A 15,607-nucleotide genomic window follows, 5' to 3' on the forward strand; every position below is an offset into this window, starting at 1 on the left:
TAGAACTAAAACCTACGTTAAAAACCTTCAAAAAAACTCCCTAACCAAACCAAACCAAATCCATTGCCATCAAATCAATTCTGATTCATAATAACCCTATGGTAATAGTTGAATTCATTTTCTATTGTTTTGGTGAAAATGTAGAGCAACACTAACAATTCAACAATTACTACAGGTATAATTCAGTGGAATTGATTAAATTCAAGTGGCCACTATACTTTTTCCAAATCGTTAATACAAACTTCCAAAGCCAAACCAACTCACTGCTACCAGGTTATCGAACTGCTCTTGTGAGTTTCTGAGACTAACTCTGTACTGGAGTAAAAGTCTAGTCTTTCTCCCAAGGTGCAGTTGGTCATTTTGAACTGCAGACCATTCAAATCACAGAACAATAGAAAGCTACTGCACCCCAAACACCTCATCTTCCCGTCATCTAATCTTACTGCTATCAACCTGAAGAAATTACTCTTTAATATGGCACTAAAAACCAAACCACTCTTGGACCCTCAAAGTTAATGCTGACTCCCAACAACCCTATAGGACAGTGTAGAACTCCCCTTTTAATTTTTTAAGACTATAACTCTTTAAAGAGGAATAGCTGGTGGTTTTGAACTGCTGACCTCAATACTTTGGATCGAGAATCAATCTACTTACTAAATCTAAGCAAATTATTGATTCTCTGTACCTCTTCCTACAGTAAAAAAAACTAAAAAAATAACGTATACGGAAAAAATAAAAAACCTGGCTCTCAGCAAATGTAAGCTGATATTAAAAAGTGATTTTGCAAAAAGAAAGTTAGATGATCAGATATAATTATTTCAATTTGCATGTGAACATGAGAATGCGGTATAGAATTCATTTAACAACCAGATGGGATTTAATTTCAAATTAGAAAAATCCCATTTTCCCAGATAAAGCTAATCAGAAATCCATCCCATGAAGTCCACAGAAAAAAACAGCACAGGAAAAGGTGAAAAATTAGTCACTGTCTCTAAATTATAGTTTACAATGCCAAAAGTTAACTAATTTATATCTTTAAAGCAGTGGTTCTCAACCTTCCTAATGCCACGACCCTTTAATACAGGTTCCTCATGTTGTGGTGACCCCCCCCCAACCATAAAATTATTTTCGTTGCTACTTCCTACTGTCATTTTGCTACTGTTATGAATAGGGCGACCCCTGTGAAAGGGTCGACACCCCCCCCCCAAGGGTTGGGAACCACAGGTTGGAGAAGCGCTTGCTTTAAAGCCTTAATACCAACCACAGCTAGCGTCAATGCTTTTCAAATCATACTGGGTTTGTGTTTTATAAGACATATTACAATTGCAAGACCAAATGAAGATACTGCTATTTCTGTGGCTGATTAAAACTCTAGATAAGCTCTTTGCTTGGGGTCTATATGAAAACCCCCAGGATAAGTTTTAAAAATCACTCAAGATTTCATCCAGATTCTATCACTTCTCAGCCTTTTGGCTAAGATCAAGTATAGATTTCACCCAAACTCCTACATCTTCCAAAAGTGCTATAAATACTACCAAAAATCTTTGCTCAAAATCTTGGACTAAATAAAAATTATAATCCACCATCAAAGCAACTAAGTACATTACTACTCCAACTTATATCACTTGTATTTTCAAAGATAAACTTAAACTGTCTACATTGAACCAAACTACACACATATATTGTAATTTTACAGTTAATGGCTATTTTTAGTATCCTGCAGTCCGAAAATATTAAGATTAAAGTTAAAAACAAAAAACCTCAGTACAAATTTTTTGAGCCCACTGATAATCTCCAACTTACCTGGTTTACATCGTAGTTCTGTATCTAAAACGCCAGAAAGCACTTCCTCAATCTTTTGCACTATTTCTTCATTTGGTAGGCTCCTAGCCGAAGCAGACGAGTCACCTGCCTGGTTTCCTTCAATAGGTGCACTGGTTTCACCATTCAACTGGCTTTCATTCCTTCCACTTGACAAGAAGAGTTATCAGAATTCAGTAACAATTTAATACATCATGTAATAAAGCCAATTAATCTTCAGAGTTCAATTAAAACACCTTATACCAAAACAGCCACACAATTCATTCTCCCTGTATTTCTTTCAGATGATAATCCCAGCATTAATGCTGTCAACACTATTTACTAATAACTGACAACTTTGTATTTCTACTTAAAGCTCTTTTTGTTTTTTAAACAAAAGATTCCCCAAAATTATTAAGGCTTGTGGATTAGCTAGGTTATTTTTCCTAGGGAAAAAACTTACTAAGAGCCAAATCACAAATCCGAGAAATATATACTGCCTAGCATTACATAGAAAACATGGCCACAATAAAGCCACACCTGCACAAGTATAATTAAATAGAATCCTGGTACACATAAGTTAGCCATTTACAACTGAGTAAAACAGCATATCACCTCAGTTCTGGTTTAAGCTACCAATACCATAAAGCTTAAAAAATACACTTATGAAATTTAACCCAGTTATTAAAAACCGCATGTAAAATAAGTGAAAACTTTTATATCAAAAAATAAACAGAAATAACACTGCCATTGCATAGGTGAGGGAATTGTAACAGGCATGAAACATAAGATGTAGTCATTTTTACATAAACTGGTAAAAGTAGTTTGAAAACACTAGTTTAAAAGAAGTCAATTTTGACCAATTTTCATTAATTCACTTGAAACTAACTGAAACATAATTACACTCCAGTACCCAATAAAAGTTTCAATGATTAGAAAAGAATAAATGTTAAATATTTGGCTTAATAACATAACCACACAGTACTAACAGTTCTCAACCAAGTACATCTTGCTCTTTAATATTTAAATGATTTACGCCTAAATACTAAGCTCATATTATTCTTGATTTGATAAATAAGGAAAATGATACAGAAATGTGGCTGAATATCACAAACTATTTACAGGAAGAAGTTGGCGAGCATCCTCTACCTACTATATATTAATAATTATGAACCATAGTGGTACAGTAGTTAAAGCACTCAACTACCAACCTTAAATCTAATACCTCCAATAAAGATTGTATCCTAGGAACCCCTTCTACTGTCCAATAGGGTCACTCTCCACAGCAGTATGTTTAGACACCTATAATAGTTACCTTACTATTTCAAAATATCAGTCTCATTACCTACAATACCAAAAGCGGTAGGGGGTGGGACATTAGGGAAGTAGCAAATAATTCACAATTTGTTTTTAGATCAATAATGCTTTACAGATAGTTTGAGGGAAAGCTACACGTCCCCTACTAATAAATTGCTTTGTCTAATACTCTTGTTAGACATTCTGCAGCACTTCATTTTACTTTTTGCGAGCACTTAGAATTACTCTTCAAAGGACCACAAATTGAAAAATTCACAAAGCACAAACGTCAAATTCCGTAAGTCAATTCATTGATAATTATGAATTCCATCTTAGCAGTTCAGATTGCCAACAAGAAGCAAATCTAGTTACTAAAATGCAATGAAAATTTCAATTCAAATAAACCTAAATATATTTCCACAACAGAATTCTATACAGCCATGAAAAATATTCACACACACCCCAAAAACTGGAGTAAAACAAATTTGCTCACAAGGTAAAAAAAGGAAAAATTATGACTCACTGATAAAAAGCATATAATTAATTGGTGCTGAAAAAAACAACTGGTTTTTATTTTCTTGCTGTGACTATCTTCTACGTTTTATACATTTATTTTCTGATAGAAAGATGGGTTTTTAATAGTTACACAAAAAACCCAAGGCATTGCACAAACACGACTTGCTTGCACAAAACTATTAGCTTTCAGGGAAATCATGTTCTCTGTGCTCAAGTTCTTTTCTCATAATCCTACACAAGTGCTAGCACATTTTCAAAAAAATTGAAAATATAATTAACAGATACAATTCCCATCTAAAGAATTTTGTGTCCTTACAGAACACTACTTTGGATAATTCTAGCAGTATTATTTCAATCTCCACTAAGCCCAAGATGTTGACCCTAATTATGTGATTACAGTCACATAATCAAGAACGTTCACATGTACACAATTCTCTTGCTCTAAACTTTTAAAACACACAAGCCAAAAAACTCTGAAATCAGAATATTGATGCCTCGAGATCTCTTTCCCACCCTGTACTTGAATAAAGGAAATGACAGAAAGCAGAAATATTAAGGCAACCACTGAAGCAGACCGTCACTATTTTCCTTCTAGAGTAAACCAACTATTCGAAAATCTCAGCCTTCTACATTTTCGTAGCACCCACGCGTTAATTCCTCTAACGTGTGTGTCAAAGACAACGAAAGCAACGGGTTGGTCAAACGTTAACTCGGGGCAAGAGGGGCACGGAAATTTCAATTACACACAAAGCCCATTTTCAACTTGCTAGAATTTAAAATTTACTGTTTCTCAAAGTCCTCTACTATCTTCACATCGAGTATTTGGACAAAAACTGCTAACAAACTGAAGCCACTTTAAGGAAACCCTTTGCAAGTAGAATGTTGTCGGGTGGAAGTCCTGAGACATTAGGGCCTAAATAATCTAATTAATGAATGCTGACCCTCAAACGGTCTGAAGCTGACAATAACAAAGCGGATTGAAGATTACCCAAGAAACGGCCGTTGAAGACCCTTTCCGGCCATCGGCACTGACCGGCGAAACCCGCGGAAGCGGAGAGGGGGAGGGGAGACGCGGCGGCGGCGGAGCTGAGGGAGGAAGTAGGCCCGTCGGCGCTGGGCAGCCAAGGGCTGCAAGTCGCGCAAACGTAGGAAACGACCAAGCGGGAGCGAAGAGAGAACCCCTCGATCGGGTTCTGGATGAGGGAGAGTGGGGTTACCTCGGAGGGGGCGAAATGCCACAGGGAGAAGGAAAAAGAGGGTGGGGGAGGGGACGGCGGAAAATGGATCCCAGGCCCAGGCGGGGCTGTAGCGGGGCCTGAGCTTCAGAACGACGGCGCCTCCGAAGAAAGGCGTCACAGAACTCTACATCGGGTCTTAACGGCCCCTTGGGAGCATAGGCGTCTGGGGAACATTTACCTGGATAGCTCCTGTTGAATTTCCCGAAATTTACTGACCACGAAAGACCTAAAAATCTGCTCGATGTTGGTCGCCATGGCGTCTGCTCCGTTCTCTCAACTCCTCCTCGCTAGTCCTCCAGGCTCCCAGCATGCCTCGGGAGGCGGTGCTGCGACCAGTTCCGTCTCTCGCCTCTTTGATTGGCTGATGCAGAATCGTCTTTATAAGCACGCCTCGCCGTCCAGCCAATCAGAGATGACGGCTCCGTTTTCCTTTGCTGTTCCTGAGCGGCTTAGGTAAAGCTGCTGACGTTTGCGCCGCGCACGACTATGTCCGCCATGTTAGTGTCTGACGCAGGCGCCATTACACGAGAAACCGCGCTTGAGGCGACGGTGTCCGCTTAAGTTGTCACTCCTCAACCGGGTTTGGGGTAACTTAGTAGGTTACTAGAGCCACTAAACGTCCGATGTCGAATGCTACAGGGGAAAAAAGAAGGGGGCAATTTGTTTTGAAAAGCAACCTTTAGGCGTTGCCGTGTGGCGCCAAGTTGTTTGCTAGGGAGATGCAACTGGGCATGAACTTGGCTGCCTCCACCCCTACTTAAATAACCGAGAATGCATTTCCGCCGAGTCTCTCCCACTACAGCCTAGCGGAGGCCGGATGTCCTAAGGCAGCTACTCTCAAAAGTTGGTGTATTCTAGTCTCCCGGGAGTTTTCGTGGGGGCGGCTCAGCTCGGACCCCGGTCCGCAGGGTTAGCTGAGGCGCGGGTTTTGTTCTTGGGACCCCGCCGGGCTCGGGTGGCCCTCGCTCCCGAGGGGAGCAGTTACGTGGCACTCGACTTTAAGGGCTTACATTAATAAACGGGCGAGTGCTCGCTGCTGAGGTCGGTAGCTGGCCCAAGCCCCACCCGGGGGCGGCATCCACACCGCCTGCCGGAGGACGGAGAGCCGAGCGGGCCAATCAGTGGGCGCGCCCGCCCCGCGCCGGCGCCGCCCGTCCACTTCCGCCGCGGGAGCCCGGCGTTCGGAGCGCCCGCGTGGGAGCGAGGGAGCGCGCGTCGCTTTGTCTCGGTGCGTATGCAGTCTCTTCGGCCGGGGGCGCGGGGGTCTTCGATACCGGGGTGCAGTGCAGACCGTGCAAAGTAGTTCGGCCGCAGGCCGATGTTCGTCGTCTCGACTGCAAAACGCGGGCGGGGGGGTGGGGTGGGAGTTGGCCACGTGCGCTTCGTTTTGCGGTGAACGTTTACGTTGACCTAGTCTTCTGCTTACTGAGGTGTCGGGACTTTACCTTTGGAGTATGTTTGTGTTTTTATCAGGCCTCCGACGTGCCCGTTTTTAGCATGTTGTGTTAGGCACTCTGTCTACAGGAAATTATTAGGTCCACTCTGGGACTCTCGTTACTGTTTTTGTTACTCCACAAATCCTTTGCAATAACATAGCCCGGCTTTCTTGCTCTCGTTCACTTCAGACATAAAAGGACTCCACAGAACATTGTTATTCCACAACTCCCCGATAAAACGGGCAGAGTCTACTCAGACAGTCGGGCTCAGGAGCCCAACCAACCTCGCTGATTCCTTCCAGATGAATACCTAAGTATGCCTTAGGTATACATGATGGCATCCATTCAAAAAACTATGTTTGCTCTATTCTGAGTGCCGTAATTTCTTAGTTTATGGATAAAAGTTTTTTAAATTCAAAAACCTATCTTTGCACTTATTAGTACTTTTTTTTTCTAAACGCTAGGCATTCTAATACATCACCTGTGATTTTCTTCCTGCAGTGTTCTATTTTTGTACCAGGTTCCGCTTTGCAGCTAGCAATGGCAACCCGAGTGCTTGTAATTGGCAGTGGAGGAAGAGAACATACTCTGGCCTGGAAACTTGCACAGTCTAATCATGTCAAACAAGTACTGGTCGCCCCAGGAAATGCAGGCACTGCTTGCTCAGATAAAATCACAAATACTGGTAATCATGTCTTTGGGAGGGTCGTGAAATTGTAAATATATGTTCTTGAGAAGTTAACTGTCAGCTAGCTGTCCCTTGTGACACAAGAATTAGATTGCTACTCGGATTTTTAGTTTTGTCAGCAATAAAATGTATGTGGTGATTTGAATCGTTTCATATGTAATAAGTTTATAATAAGAATGTGGCATATCCTATTCGAACTACTGTAATCCAGTATTTTATAAAATACATTGGTAGGAAAAGTAGAGGCATTTTGATGTCTATTTTTAGAAGTGAAAAGTGAAGCGATGCTCGCCTTCTAAATCCTGGCATTTCTTAACTGTAAAACGATCTTAGCTCTTATCTCTTCCACTGATAAAAAAATGAAAGGATCAGTTTATACCAAACAGTAAATTCCTCATTGACTTCTCATAGCAATTAGAATAAACCTGAACTTAAGGTGTCTTACAGAATCTTTGTGATTTCACTTCCCCTGCCTTTCTATTGAGGTTTTAGGTCAGCACCACTCCCTTCCCCCACACCCTTTTCACTGTGCTTTATGTCCACACTATCTCGCCAGTTTATCAGGAGCCAACTTGCCTTCCTTTAGCATTTATTCCTACACTTTAACATGCTTCATTCCTCATCAGCTTCAACTTAAATATTACCTGTCAAAGATAGCTTTCCTACAGCTGGTGACCTATAGCAGCAGTTTTCCACCCTTCGTTCACTTCTTTTCCACATGAGCCACTGTGTATTTACTTTCACTCTTTTCCCCTATTATAAGGGGAATAGAGCACTGTTCATTACACTACTGTCATGGGGTCAGCATTTCAAACCCATCAGCTGCTCCTCAAGAGAAAAATGTGCCCTAAAGAGGTATAGCCTCAGAAACTATATAGGGTGACTGAGTCAGAGTCAAGTCTGTGGAGTTTTTGTCACCCATTAAAATGTAAGTTACCTGGGGCAAAGAAATATTTCTCTGCCTTATCTAGTATTGTGTCCAGTATGGCACGTGGAACATAGCATTGGTGGAGGGGGAAAAAAGTAGTAAACAGGCCGCAGAATGATAGTTGTATACTTTGGGGGAAAAAATCTACTTCTTTAAGGTCTTAATTCCTAAGTTGAGGTGTTAAGTCTTCTTGCTAAGTTCATACACATCACCATCAAAATCTCCCAAAAGTGTCCTGAAGCATGTTGGGTTAGGCTTTCTGTGCTGATGCTGGCATAGTTTGCTCTCCTCGGCACAGTTATGTGTGGAGTTGTTAACTCGGGATATGTGGTATTCCAATCAGTCAGTCATTATAGATTCAAAATTAATTGATCTTTCTGGATTATGCCTTACACATCACAACTACTACATATTGCAACCTCTGGAACAGAGTAGAACTAACCCGGGCTATAATCTTCAGGGGAGCAGGTCTCACCAGGTTTCAGTTAGCAACCAAGTTCTTAACCATTGCAATGCCAGAACTGCCATCAGTTGGACTCACCAACCTTGTGTGAGATTTCTGACAGCCTCATCTTCCTCCCTCATCTACAAAATAGCACAGTGGATTCTTAATTACATGGCATCAAAAAGCCATTCTTGAGCACATTCTATGATCTATGAAGAAGCTCCCAAAAGTTTGTGGTAAATGGAATTGTGGGATGTTATTTTATCACAAACCTTTTGAAGTCGGCCTTGTGTTTTCAGTTAACTGATGGACAGTGGTGATGTGGCCGTAAGAGTCAGAGACTTTACTCTTTCATGGGCTTACTTGAAATTTCTAACTGGCTATAATGACAGAAAAGGGGTTAGCATAATGTATTCTAGTCTGAATTTTTCAAAATGAAATTACATTGGTAACAAACAATGCTTAAGAGACATACTAAAATATTCTACTTTGTTTTTAGCATTGGACTTCATTAGCTTGAAAGGGTTTCTGAGTCATGTGGGTTCTTTTTCCTTCACAGCCATCTCAGTTAATGACCACACTGCCCTAGCTCAGTTCTGCAAAGATGAGAAAATTGAATTTGTTGTTGTTGGACCAGAGGCGCCTTTGGCTGCTGGTAAAGTTTGTTTCTGTGTATTGTTAAATTATGTGCACTACCAATAGTTAAAGGTTATCTAATCTCTCTGTTTTACGGATGAGGACTTAGGATATAATGTTGCATTAGAAAAGGAAATTTCGTCTTTCTGAAAGTTGTATATCCTACATTTCTCACTATAAAAGGGATGAGTGCAAGATCCAATTTATAACCTTAAGAAAGGGTTTTTTTGTGTTTTTTTTTAAACATTTTATTAGGGGCTCATACAATTCTTTTTTTTTTTCATTTTTTTCTTTTTATTATTTTTTTTATTTTAACAATTAGGGGCTCATACAACTCTTATCACAGTCCATACATATACATACATCAATTGTATAAAGCACATCTGTACATTCTTTGCCCTAATCATAAGAAAGGGTTTTATATGTGCCCTTGGTCTCATGAATTTACTGTCTTTAGATAATTGTCACATGTGTAAGGTAGGAAAAGTAGAGTGGGTTCAATCCTTAGTCTCATTTCGTTCTGCTCTATTCTTATGTCCATTCAATAATCCATAAAATTGAATACAACACAAAAATAGCAGGACTAGGATCACATACTAGTAAAATACTTATATTTAGTCAGCAATTTTTAAAATGTAATTATCCTCATGGATAGTTGAGCTAGTCTAATCTTAATACTTCTTCAGTGTCAAAAGCTCTTGGGATAAAAAAATCTTGGAGAGGTGTTGGTTCGCATTAAGGCTACTTGTTTTCTGCGTAGGAATTGTGGAGAGCCTGACATCTGCAGGTGTAAGGTGCTTTGGCCCCACGGCAAAAGCAGCTCGGTTAGAATCCAGCAAAAAGTTTGCTAAAGAGTTTATGGACCGACATGGAATCCCAACTGCAAAATGGAGAGCTTTCACCAAGTCCGAAGAGGCCTGCAGCTTCATCATGAGGTAGATTAAGTGCTGCCTAGTAAGGGCAGGTTTTTTTTGGGGGGGGGGCTATTTATTTATTTATTAAGCATTTTATTAGGGCTCATACAACTCATCACAATCCATACATACATCACTTGTATAAAGCACATCTGTACATTCTTTGCCCTCATTCTCAAAGCATTTGCTCTCCACTTAAGCCCTTTGCATCAAGTCCTCTTTTTTCCTCCTCCCTCCCTGCTCCCTCCTTCCCCATTCCCCCCTCCCTCATGAGCCCTTGATAATTTATAAATTATCATTTTGTCATACCTTGCCCTGTCCGATGTCTCCCTTCACCCTCTTTTCTGCGTCCCTCCCTCACCCCAGGGAGAAGGTCACATGTAGATCCTTGTAATCAGTTCCCTCTTTCAAACCCACTCTCCCTCCACCCTCCCAGTATCGCCCCTCACAGCCCTGGTCCTGAAGGGATCATCAGGAAAGGCAGCTTTATCATGTTTAAGTACACAGATAACTTCCTCTCAAGATACCATGCTAGTCTTTAGAGTCAGATGTTTACAGTAAGACAGTTTGGTGGATAACAGAAATTCAAAATAAACATAGATGGGTTGCCTTTGTCTTACATCAACAGAAAATGCTCTGAGACAGAATTAAGGATGGCAGTGGATAGTGGTGGTAGGGGCCATCTAATTGGTTCCATTCCATAGCCATTTTATATATATCTACTTTATTCTTACACTGTAGCGTTATTCTTATAATGTTGCATTAGAAAAAGAAATTTCAGTAAGAGCCCAAATAAAATTTTTTAATTTTTTTAAGTGAAGAAATTTCATCTTTTAATGTTTTTTTCATAAACAAGAAGGCTCTGTGTTGTCCAAATAAGTGGGGGGGGAAAGCAAACTTAAATGCACTATTACTTAGTTGCAGAGACAAATTCATGACATACAACCGTTTCTATAGTACATCATTACAACATACCAAAACATGTTTTCCCATTACCTTACTCGAATTAACCAGACAAACCTCAAAAACATTTTAACAGTTGAAATTGAGATCGTTGGCTTGGTGTTGAGGTTGTGTTTGTTTCCACAGTGCGGACTTCCCTGCTTTGGTTGTGAAGGCCAGTGGCCTTGCTGCTGGGAAGGGGGTTATTGTTGCGAAGAACAAAGAAGAGGCCTGCAAAGCTGTGCAGGAGATCCTGCAGGTAGGTTTGATTCTTCTGGGAACATCTGATTTTCTATTCAGAAACTAAACATCTCTTTCTTTTCTTTGTTTTGTATGTGTGCATGTAGCATAACTTTAGTCATTTCTTACTGTTAACAGTTCCATGACCTGTGTTCATGTTTTCTGCCGTTGCTACTATCCAAATTTCTCCTTAAGCCAATGAGCTGCTTTTTCCATTTTCCTCCTGCAAATGCCTCAAGGCACGGGGTCGGGGAGCATACATTTGGTCAGTATATATGGGTAATTGGTGGTGTATAATTATAACCCATCTTTATAAACCAGTATTACAGAGTGACACTGACAAAATGTGATTCAGTTAACTTGAAGTTAGTTAGAACATTCATACTTGGTTGCTCCTGAATATGTGTAGTCCTCAGACTATGGAACGTGTTTAAGTAAATGTTCAAATCACGAGGACAGTCGTGTGCTTCCTCTGAATCCTAGGTCTTAGTGAAGTGGAGCAGTGAGTTCATGTGTTTTGCTTTTCTGTTGTACTGAATCTAGCTGCCTTGGGTATTATTTCCTATGTACACCTGTCAGAGGCATGCTTTGCTCTAATTTTGGTAGCAAGCATACCTAATTTTATTCTGAAAAAATAACCATTTTCCCCATTATCTTACTTGAAACTTTAAGGCCAAATCTCAGGAAAATACTAGTGATATGGGTGGGTGGTCCTCTGTGCCAGTGCCAGCTCTCCATTGTTCCCTCAATTAAAATAAGCATCCATTTGCTCCTTGGAGGCTTTCAGAGGACATACATCAGGCAAGTTCCAGTTTATTCAGAATACAAAAGGTAGAAAATGACAGAAGTCACCTATGTTAACAGTAAAAAGCTTAGATATTTACTGACCTTTTATTATTAAAACCTACCATTAGGAGAAAGCTTTTGGATCAGCTGGAGAAACAATTGTCATTGAAGAACTACTTGAAGGAGAAGAAATATCTGTATGTATAGTCCGCTGTTGGGGCTTTTATGGCATGTAAGGATCTGTCTTCAAACTTAGTTCCCATGCCCCAAGAAAGATTTTATTTTCTCTGGTTGCTTTTTCCTAAATCTTAGCAGTTTAAAGGAATGCATATACTTTATATATGGGGTGCTAAATGGGTGGGAGAAGGGCTTAACATTTTTAAGAGTGCCTTCTATAAGGGCTAGACACATTGACTTATAGCACACAGTATTGAGGTTTTGGATTTATCCATGTTTCTTACACAATAAATAGTGGAATAAAGTAATTTTGAATAAAATTTCAGTGCTAGAAAGCCCAAAGTTGGATTATTTTGAGAGGTCTTCATTTTTCACTAACCTAGCTGAAAACTTAGAGACACTCCAGTAGTGTAATATACAAGGGAGATGTGACCTGGGCGTGCGTTTTTCCTTCTAATAGTTCAAATGAAACTCCCTCAGCATACAAACCTGCCGCCATTGAGTCAGTCCCAACTCATAGCAACCCTAGAATACACAGTAGACTTGCTCTCTGGGTTTCTGAAACAGCTGATTCTTTATGGCAGCAGACAGCCTCACCTTTTGCCCACAATGGTTAGTGGGTTTGAACTGCTGACTTTGCAGTTCATAGTCCAACACTTAATTCGCTAGGGTACCAGGGCTCCTGGAAAGGAATGGGTTTATATAATTTACCCTAAATTATTTTCTTTTCTAGCCTGTAACATAAGTGGTCTGTTTTGTTGTCTCTGCAGTGTCTGTGTTTCACAGATGGAAGAACTGTGGCCCCCATGCCCCCAGCACAGGACCATAAGCGATTATTGGATGGAGATCTGGGCCCCAACACTGGGGGTATGGGAGCCTATTGTCCAGCACCTCAGGTACTTCACAGAGGCTCAGCTGAATTTCAGTAATAATTTGTCTTTTCAAAGATCACTTGGCTATTGCTTTTCTTCCTGTGTTGTTTTGGCTCTTTGTAAATTATATCTAATCAATAAGTTGGTTTTTCTATTAAATGCAAATGATCTATTCTGATCTGGCTTCATGGAGAATCATTGTAGTGTTTGATGGTCCTGTGTGTGAAACAACTATTATCCTAAGGAAGCCTGTTGAGCGGAACCTCCTAGCGCTCTTCCCTACAATCTGTTTTTAACCAAGGGGTTGCAAATTCTCTTCTGGTCATCCTTAGAGAACACCTAGACCCGTGTGAGAGAGAAAGAGTGTAACTGTGTGTGATAAAACCTAGACCGAGAGTGAGTGGGGGTGTGTGTTTGTGTGTGTGTGTGTGTATGAGATAAATCTAAAACATAATTGGAACTTAATTTTTTCTGGTCCTACTGCATCATAAGGATAAAATGTGCTTCAGAAATTTTTTTTGTAAGTCACTCACAATTAAACATTGTTTTGCTATATATTATCATTAAATGAGCATTTCAAAAACTCACTTTAATAACTGGATTTTGAAACATTTCCCTTTAAAAGATTAAAAACAAGCCTTGCAAAACCTTTTTGTTTTCAGGTTATATGAGCTACTATTTTGAAGCTACTATTTTGTAATTGTGATTTCAGTATATGATCTATCCATTTTCATTTTGGCAGTTTGTAAACCTTGGCTCTTGTGTGCATTTTGTGACCTGTGCATAGAATTCACTGTATGGATATAAAAGCCTCCTGGTGGGAAGGCTTTTTTTCCCCCTTGTCATGCATAGAATTCAGAAAACTCTACTGAGTAAGCTTTACTAGAGATTTTTGCATTTGAAAATCTGCAGTATGGTGCTGGGTGATGATATAAAAGTCAGTCAGTTCATTGCTGAATAAAGGCTGTGTGGCTATGTGCACCCTTAGGCCCTGGAGGCACAGAGAAAGTGCTCCCCTTAGCTGTATGGTTTCTGTGTGGAATGTTTTCCCTCGCAACACTTCTTTCTCTTAACTGTGAAAATAAGCTTTGAACCCCCGCACGTGATAGCACAGTTGTGAGGATTCTTAAACTTACTGAATCTGGAGGCCTCCCACATCTCAATCAGTGAGTCAAGAAGAGTTGTCATAACACTTAAGATGTATTTCTTTTTGTTTTTAATATTGACTGAATGTACTTGTTTACGTCCCAGGTTTCGAAGGATCTGTTATTGAAAATTAAAAATACTATTCTTCAGAGGACAGTGGATGGCATGCGGCAGGAAGCTACACCTTACACAGGTAAGAACATGTATATAGCTATAGACGTTGCTTATAGAGAAAGCATATGCCTTGGCAAGACTGTTCATTCCCGCTCTTTTTTTAACTGACCGTTGTTGTGATGTTTGCTATAGCAACTTGAAAAAAATCTTCGTAACAGATTTCCTTTTTATGTCCTCTTTCTTTTGAAATAAAGGTGTTCTGTATGCTGGTATAATGCTCACCAAAGATGGTCCAAAAGTGCTGGAGTTTAATTGCCGCTTTGGTGATCCAGAGTGTGAGGTGGGTAACCGTAACATATTATGTACACAATTAAAAATAACAAATGTAGGTTTTAATATATGGAAGAATACTGTTGGATTCTTTGCAGGATTTATCACCCTGGAAATGATTGCCTAGAGAAATGTTTGTCAGTTCAACCTAGTATCCCAGTGAATTCAATAATTAAGGAAAACTAGAATATTTCTCAATTGCTATTTTGACTGTGTTTGTGCAGGTAATCCTCCCCCTTCTTAAAAGTGATCTTTATGAAGTGATCCAGTCCACCTTAGATGGCCTGCTGTGCACAGCTCTGCCTGTGTGGTTGGAAAACCAGTTTGCTATCACTGTTGTCATGGCAAGTAAAGGTTATCCTGGAGACTACGCCAAAGGTGTGGAGATCACAGGTACATATCAGGGAGCAATAGAGTAAGCAATCGTGTCTAAGGGCCTGAAGTAATCTCCCAGCTGGGAGGTGTCTGTAACACAGCCACATTGCTTATCATCTGGGTGTGCTTTCACGTCCCCAAAAAGGTGTTTACAGAGCGGTCTTCCTTCATTAACACAGTCTCCGGATGATCACGGATACGGCCTTGCGGAGTTCTTTGTGTAAACCACTGTGTTCTTGCAGGGTTTTTTTTTTTTTTTTTCAGTTTTGGGGGGGTTTTGTTTTCATATTTCCTTGGGGGGGATGCACCATTTCTGAAGGCACTGCAAGAAAGTATATTCTGATGTTTTTAGTAAAATGTTAGCTCAGAGCTTCAAAATATTTAAAAAGAAAGTGAAGTTCAGTTATCCTACATTTAGCTTAAGTCAAATCTGCATTAAAATTTTGCAGTGTACACATTTAGGGAAGGATTAGTTAGAATAAGTTCTCTTTGAAGTGAAAATTATAACTAAAACTACCTCAGTGCCGTCGAATGGATTCTCACTTAGCGGGGACCCTCTCTCCGGGTTTCTCGGGCTGTCGGTCTGTTTGGGAACAGACATTCTCACCTTGCTCTGACAGGCGTTTAGTGAGTTCCAGCTTCCAACTTTCTGAGGCTGACATTCCCATCCTTCCCTGACAGTGCTACGGGACTTCAGTGAAAAGTAGATGTGGTCAAATGCAGGGTGT

At 40.2% G+C, this 15,607-nt stretch overlaps 2 protein-coding genes across 8 annotated transcripts in view; one reads left to right on the forward strand and one right to left on the reverse strand.

Moving 5' to 3' along the window:
- The window catches only part of SON (SON DNA and RNA binding protein), a 30,823-nt gene extending 25,636 nt beyond the window's left edge, over positions 1-5,187 (reverse strand). For all 7 annotated transcript variants that reach the window (XM_075542342.1, XM_075542340.1, XM_075542344.1 and 4 more), the window contains exons 1-2: positions 5,029-5,187; positions 1,804-1,970 (exon numbers count right to left, since the gene is read on the reverse strand). In XM_075542342.1, coding sequence (XP_075398457.1) covers positions 1,804-1,970; positions 5,029-5,105 — 244 coding nt within the window. In that variant the 5' untranslated portion in view covers positions 5,106-5,187. The remainder of the gene's footprint in view (positions 1-1,803; positions 1,971-5,028) is intronic.
- Positions 5,188-5,924: 737 nt separating this feature from the next.
- The window catches only part of GART (phosphoribosylglycinamide formyltransferase, phosphoribosylglycinamide synthetase, phosphoribosylaminoimidazole synthetase), a 31,773-nt gene continuing 22,090 nt past the window's right edge, over positions 5,925-15,607 (forward strand). Inside the window, exons 1-10 of the mRNA XM_075542348.1 lie at positions 5,925-6,078; positions 6,788-6,971; positions 8,907-9,002; positions 9,744-9,918; positions 10,987-11,098; positions 11,994-12,062; positions 12,813-12,938; positions 14,166-14,253; positions 14,429-14,514; positions 14,729-14,897. Coding sequence (XP_075398463.1) covers positions 6,827-6,971; positions 8,907-9,002; positions 9,744-9,918; positions 10,987-11,098; positions 11,994-12,062; positions 12,813-12,938; positions 14,166-14,253; positions 14,429-14,514; positions 14,729-14,897 — 1,066 coding nt within the window. The 5' untranslated portion in view covers positions 5,925-6,078; positions 6,788-6,826. The remainder of the gene's footprint in view (positions 6,079-6,787; positions 6,972-8,906; positions 9,003-9,743; positions 9,919-10,986; positions 11,099-11,993; positions 12,063-12,812; positions 12,939-14,165; positions 14,254-14,428; positions 14,515-14,728; positions 14,898-15,607) is intronic.

The sequence above is a fragment of the Tenrec ecaudatus genome, chromosome 2 (assembly GCF_050624435.1).
Source record: "Tenrec ecaudatus isolate mTenEca1 chromosome 2, mTenEca1.hap1, whole genome shotgun sequence".
NCBI classification, from domain to species: Eukaryota; Metazoa; Chordata; class Mammalia; order Afrosoricida; family Tenrecidae; genus Tenrec; species Tenrec ecaudatus.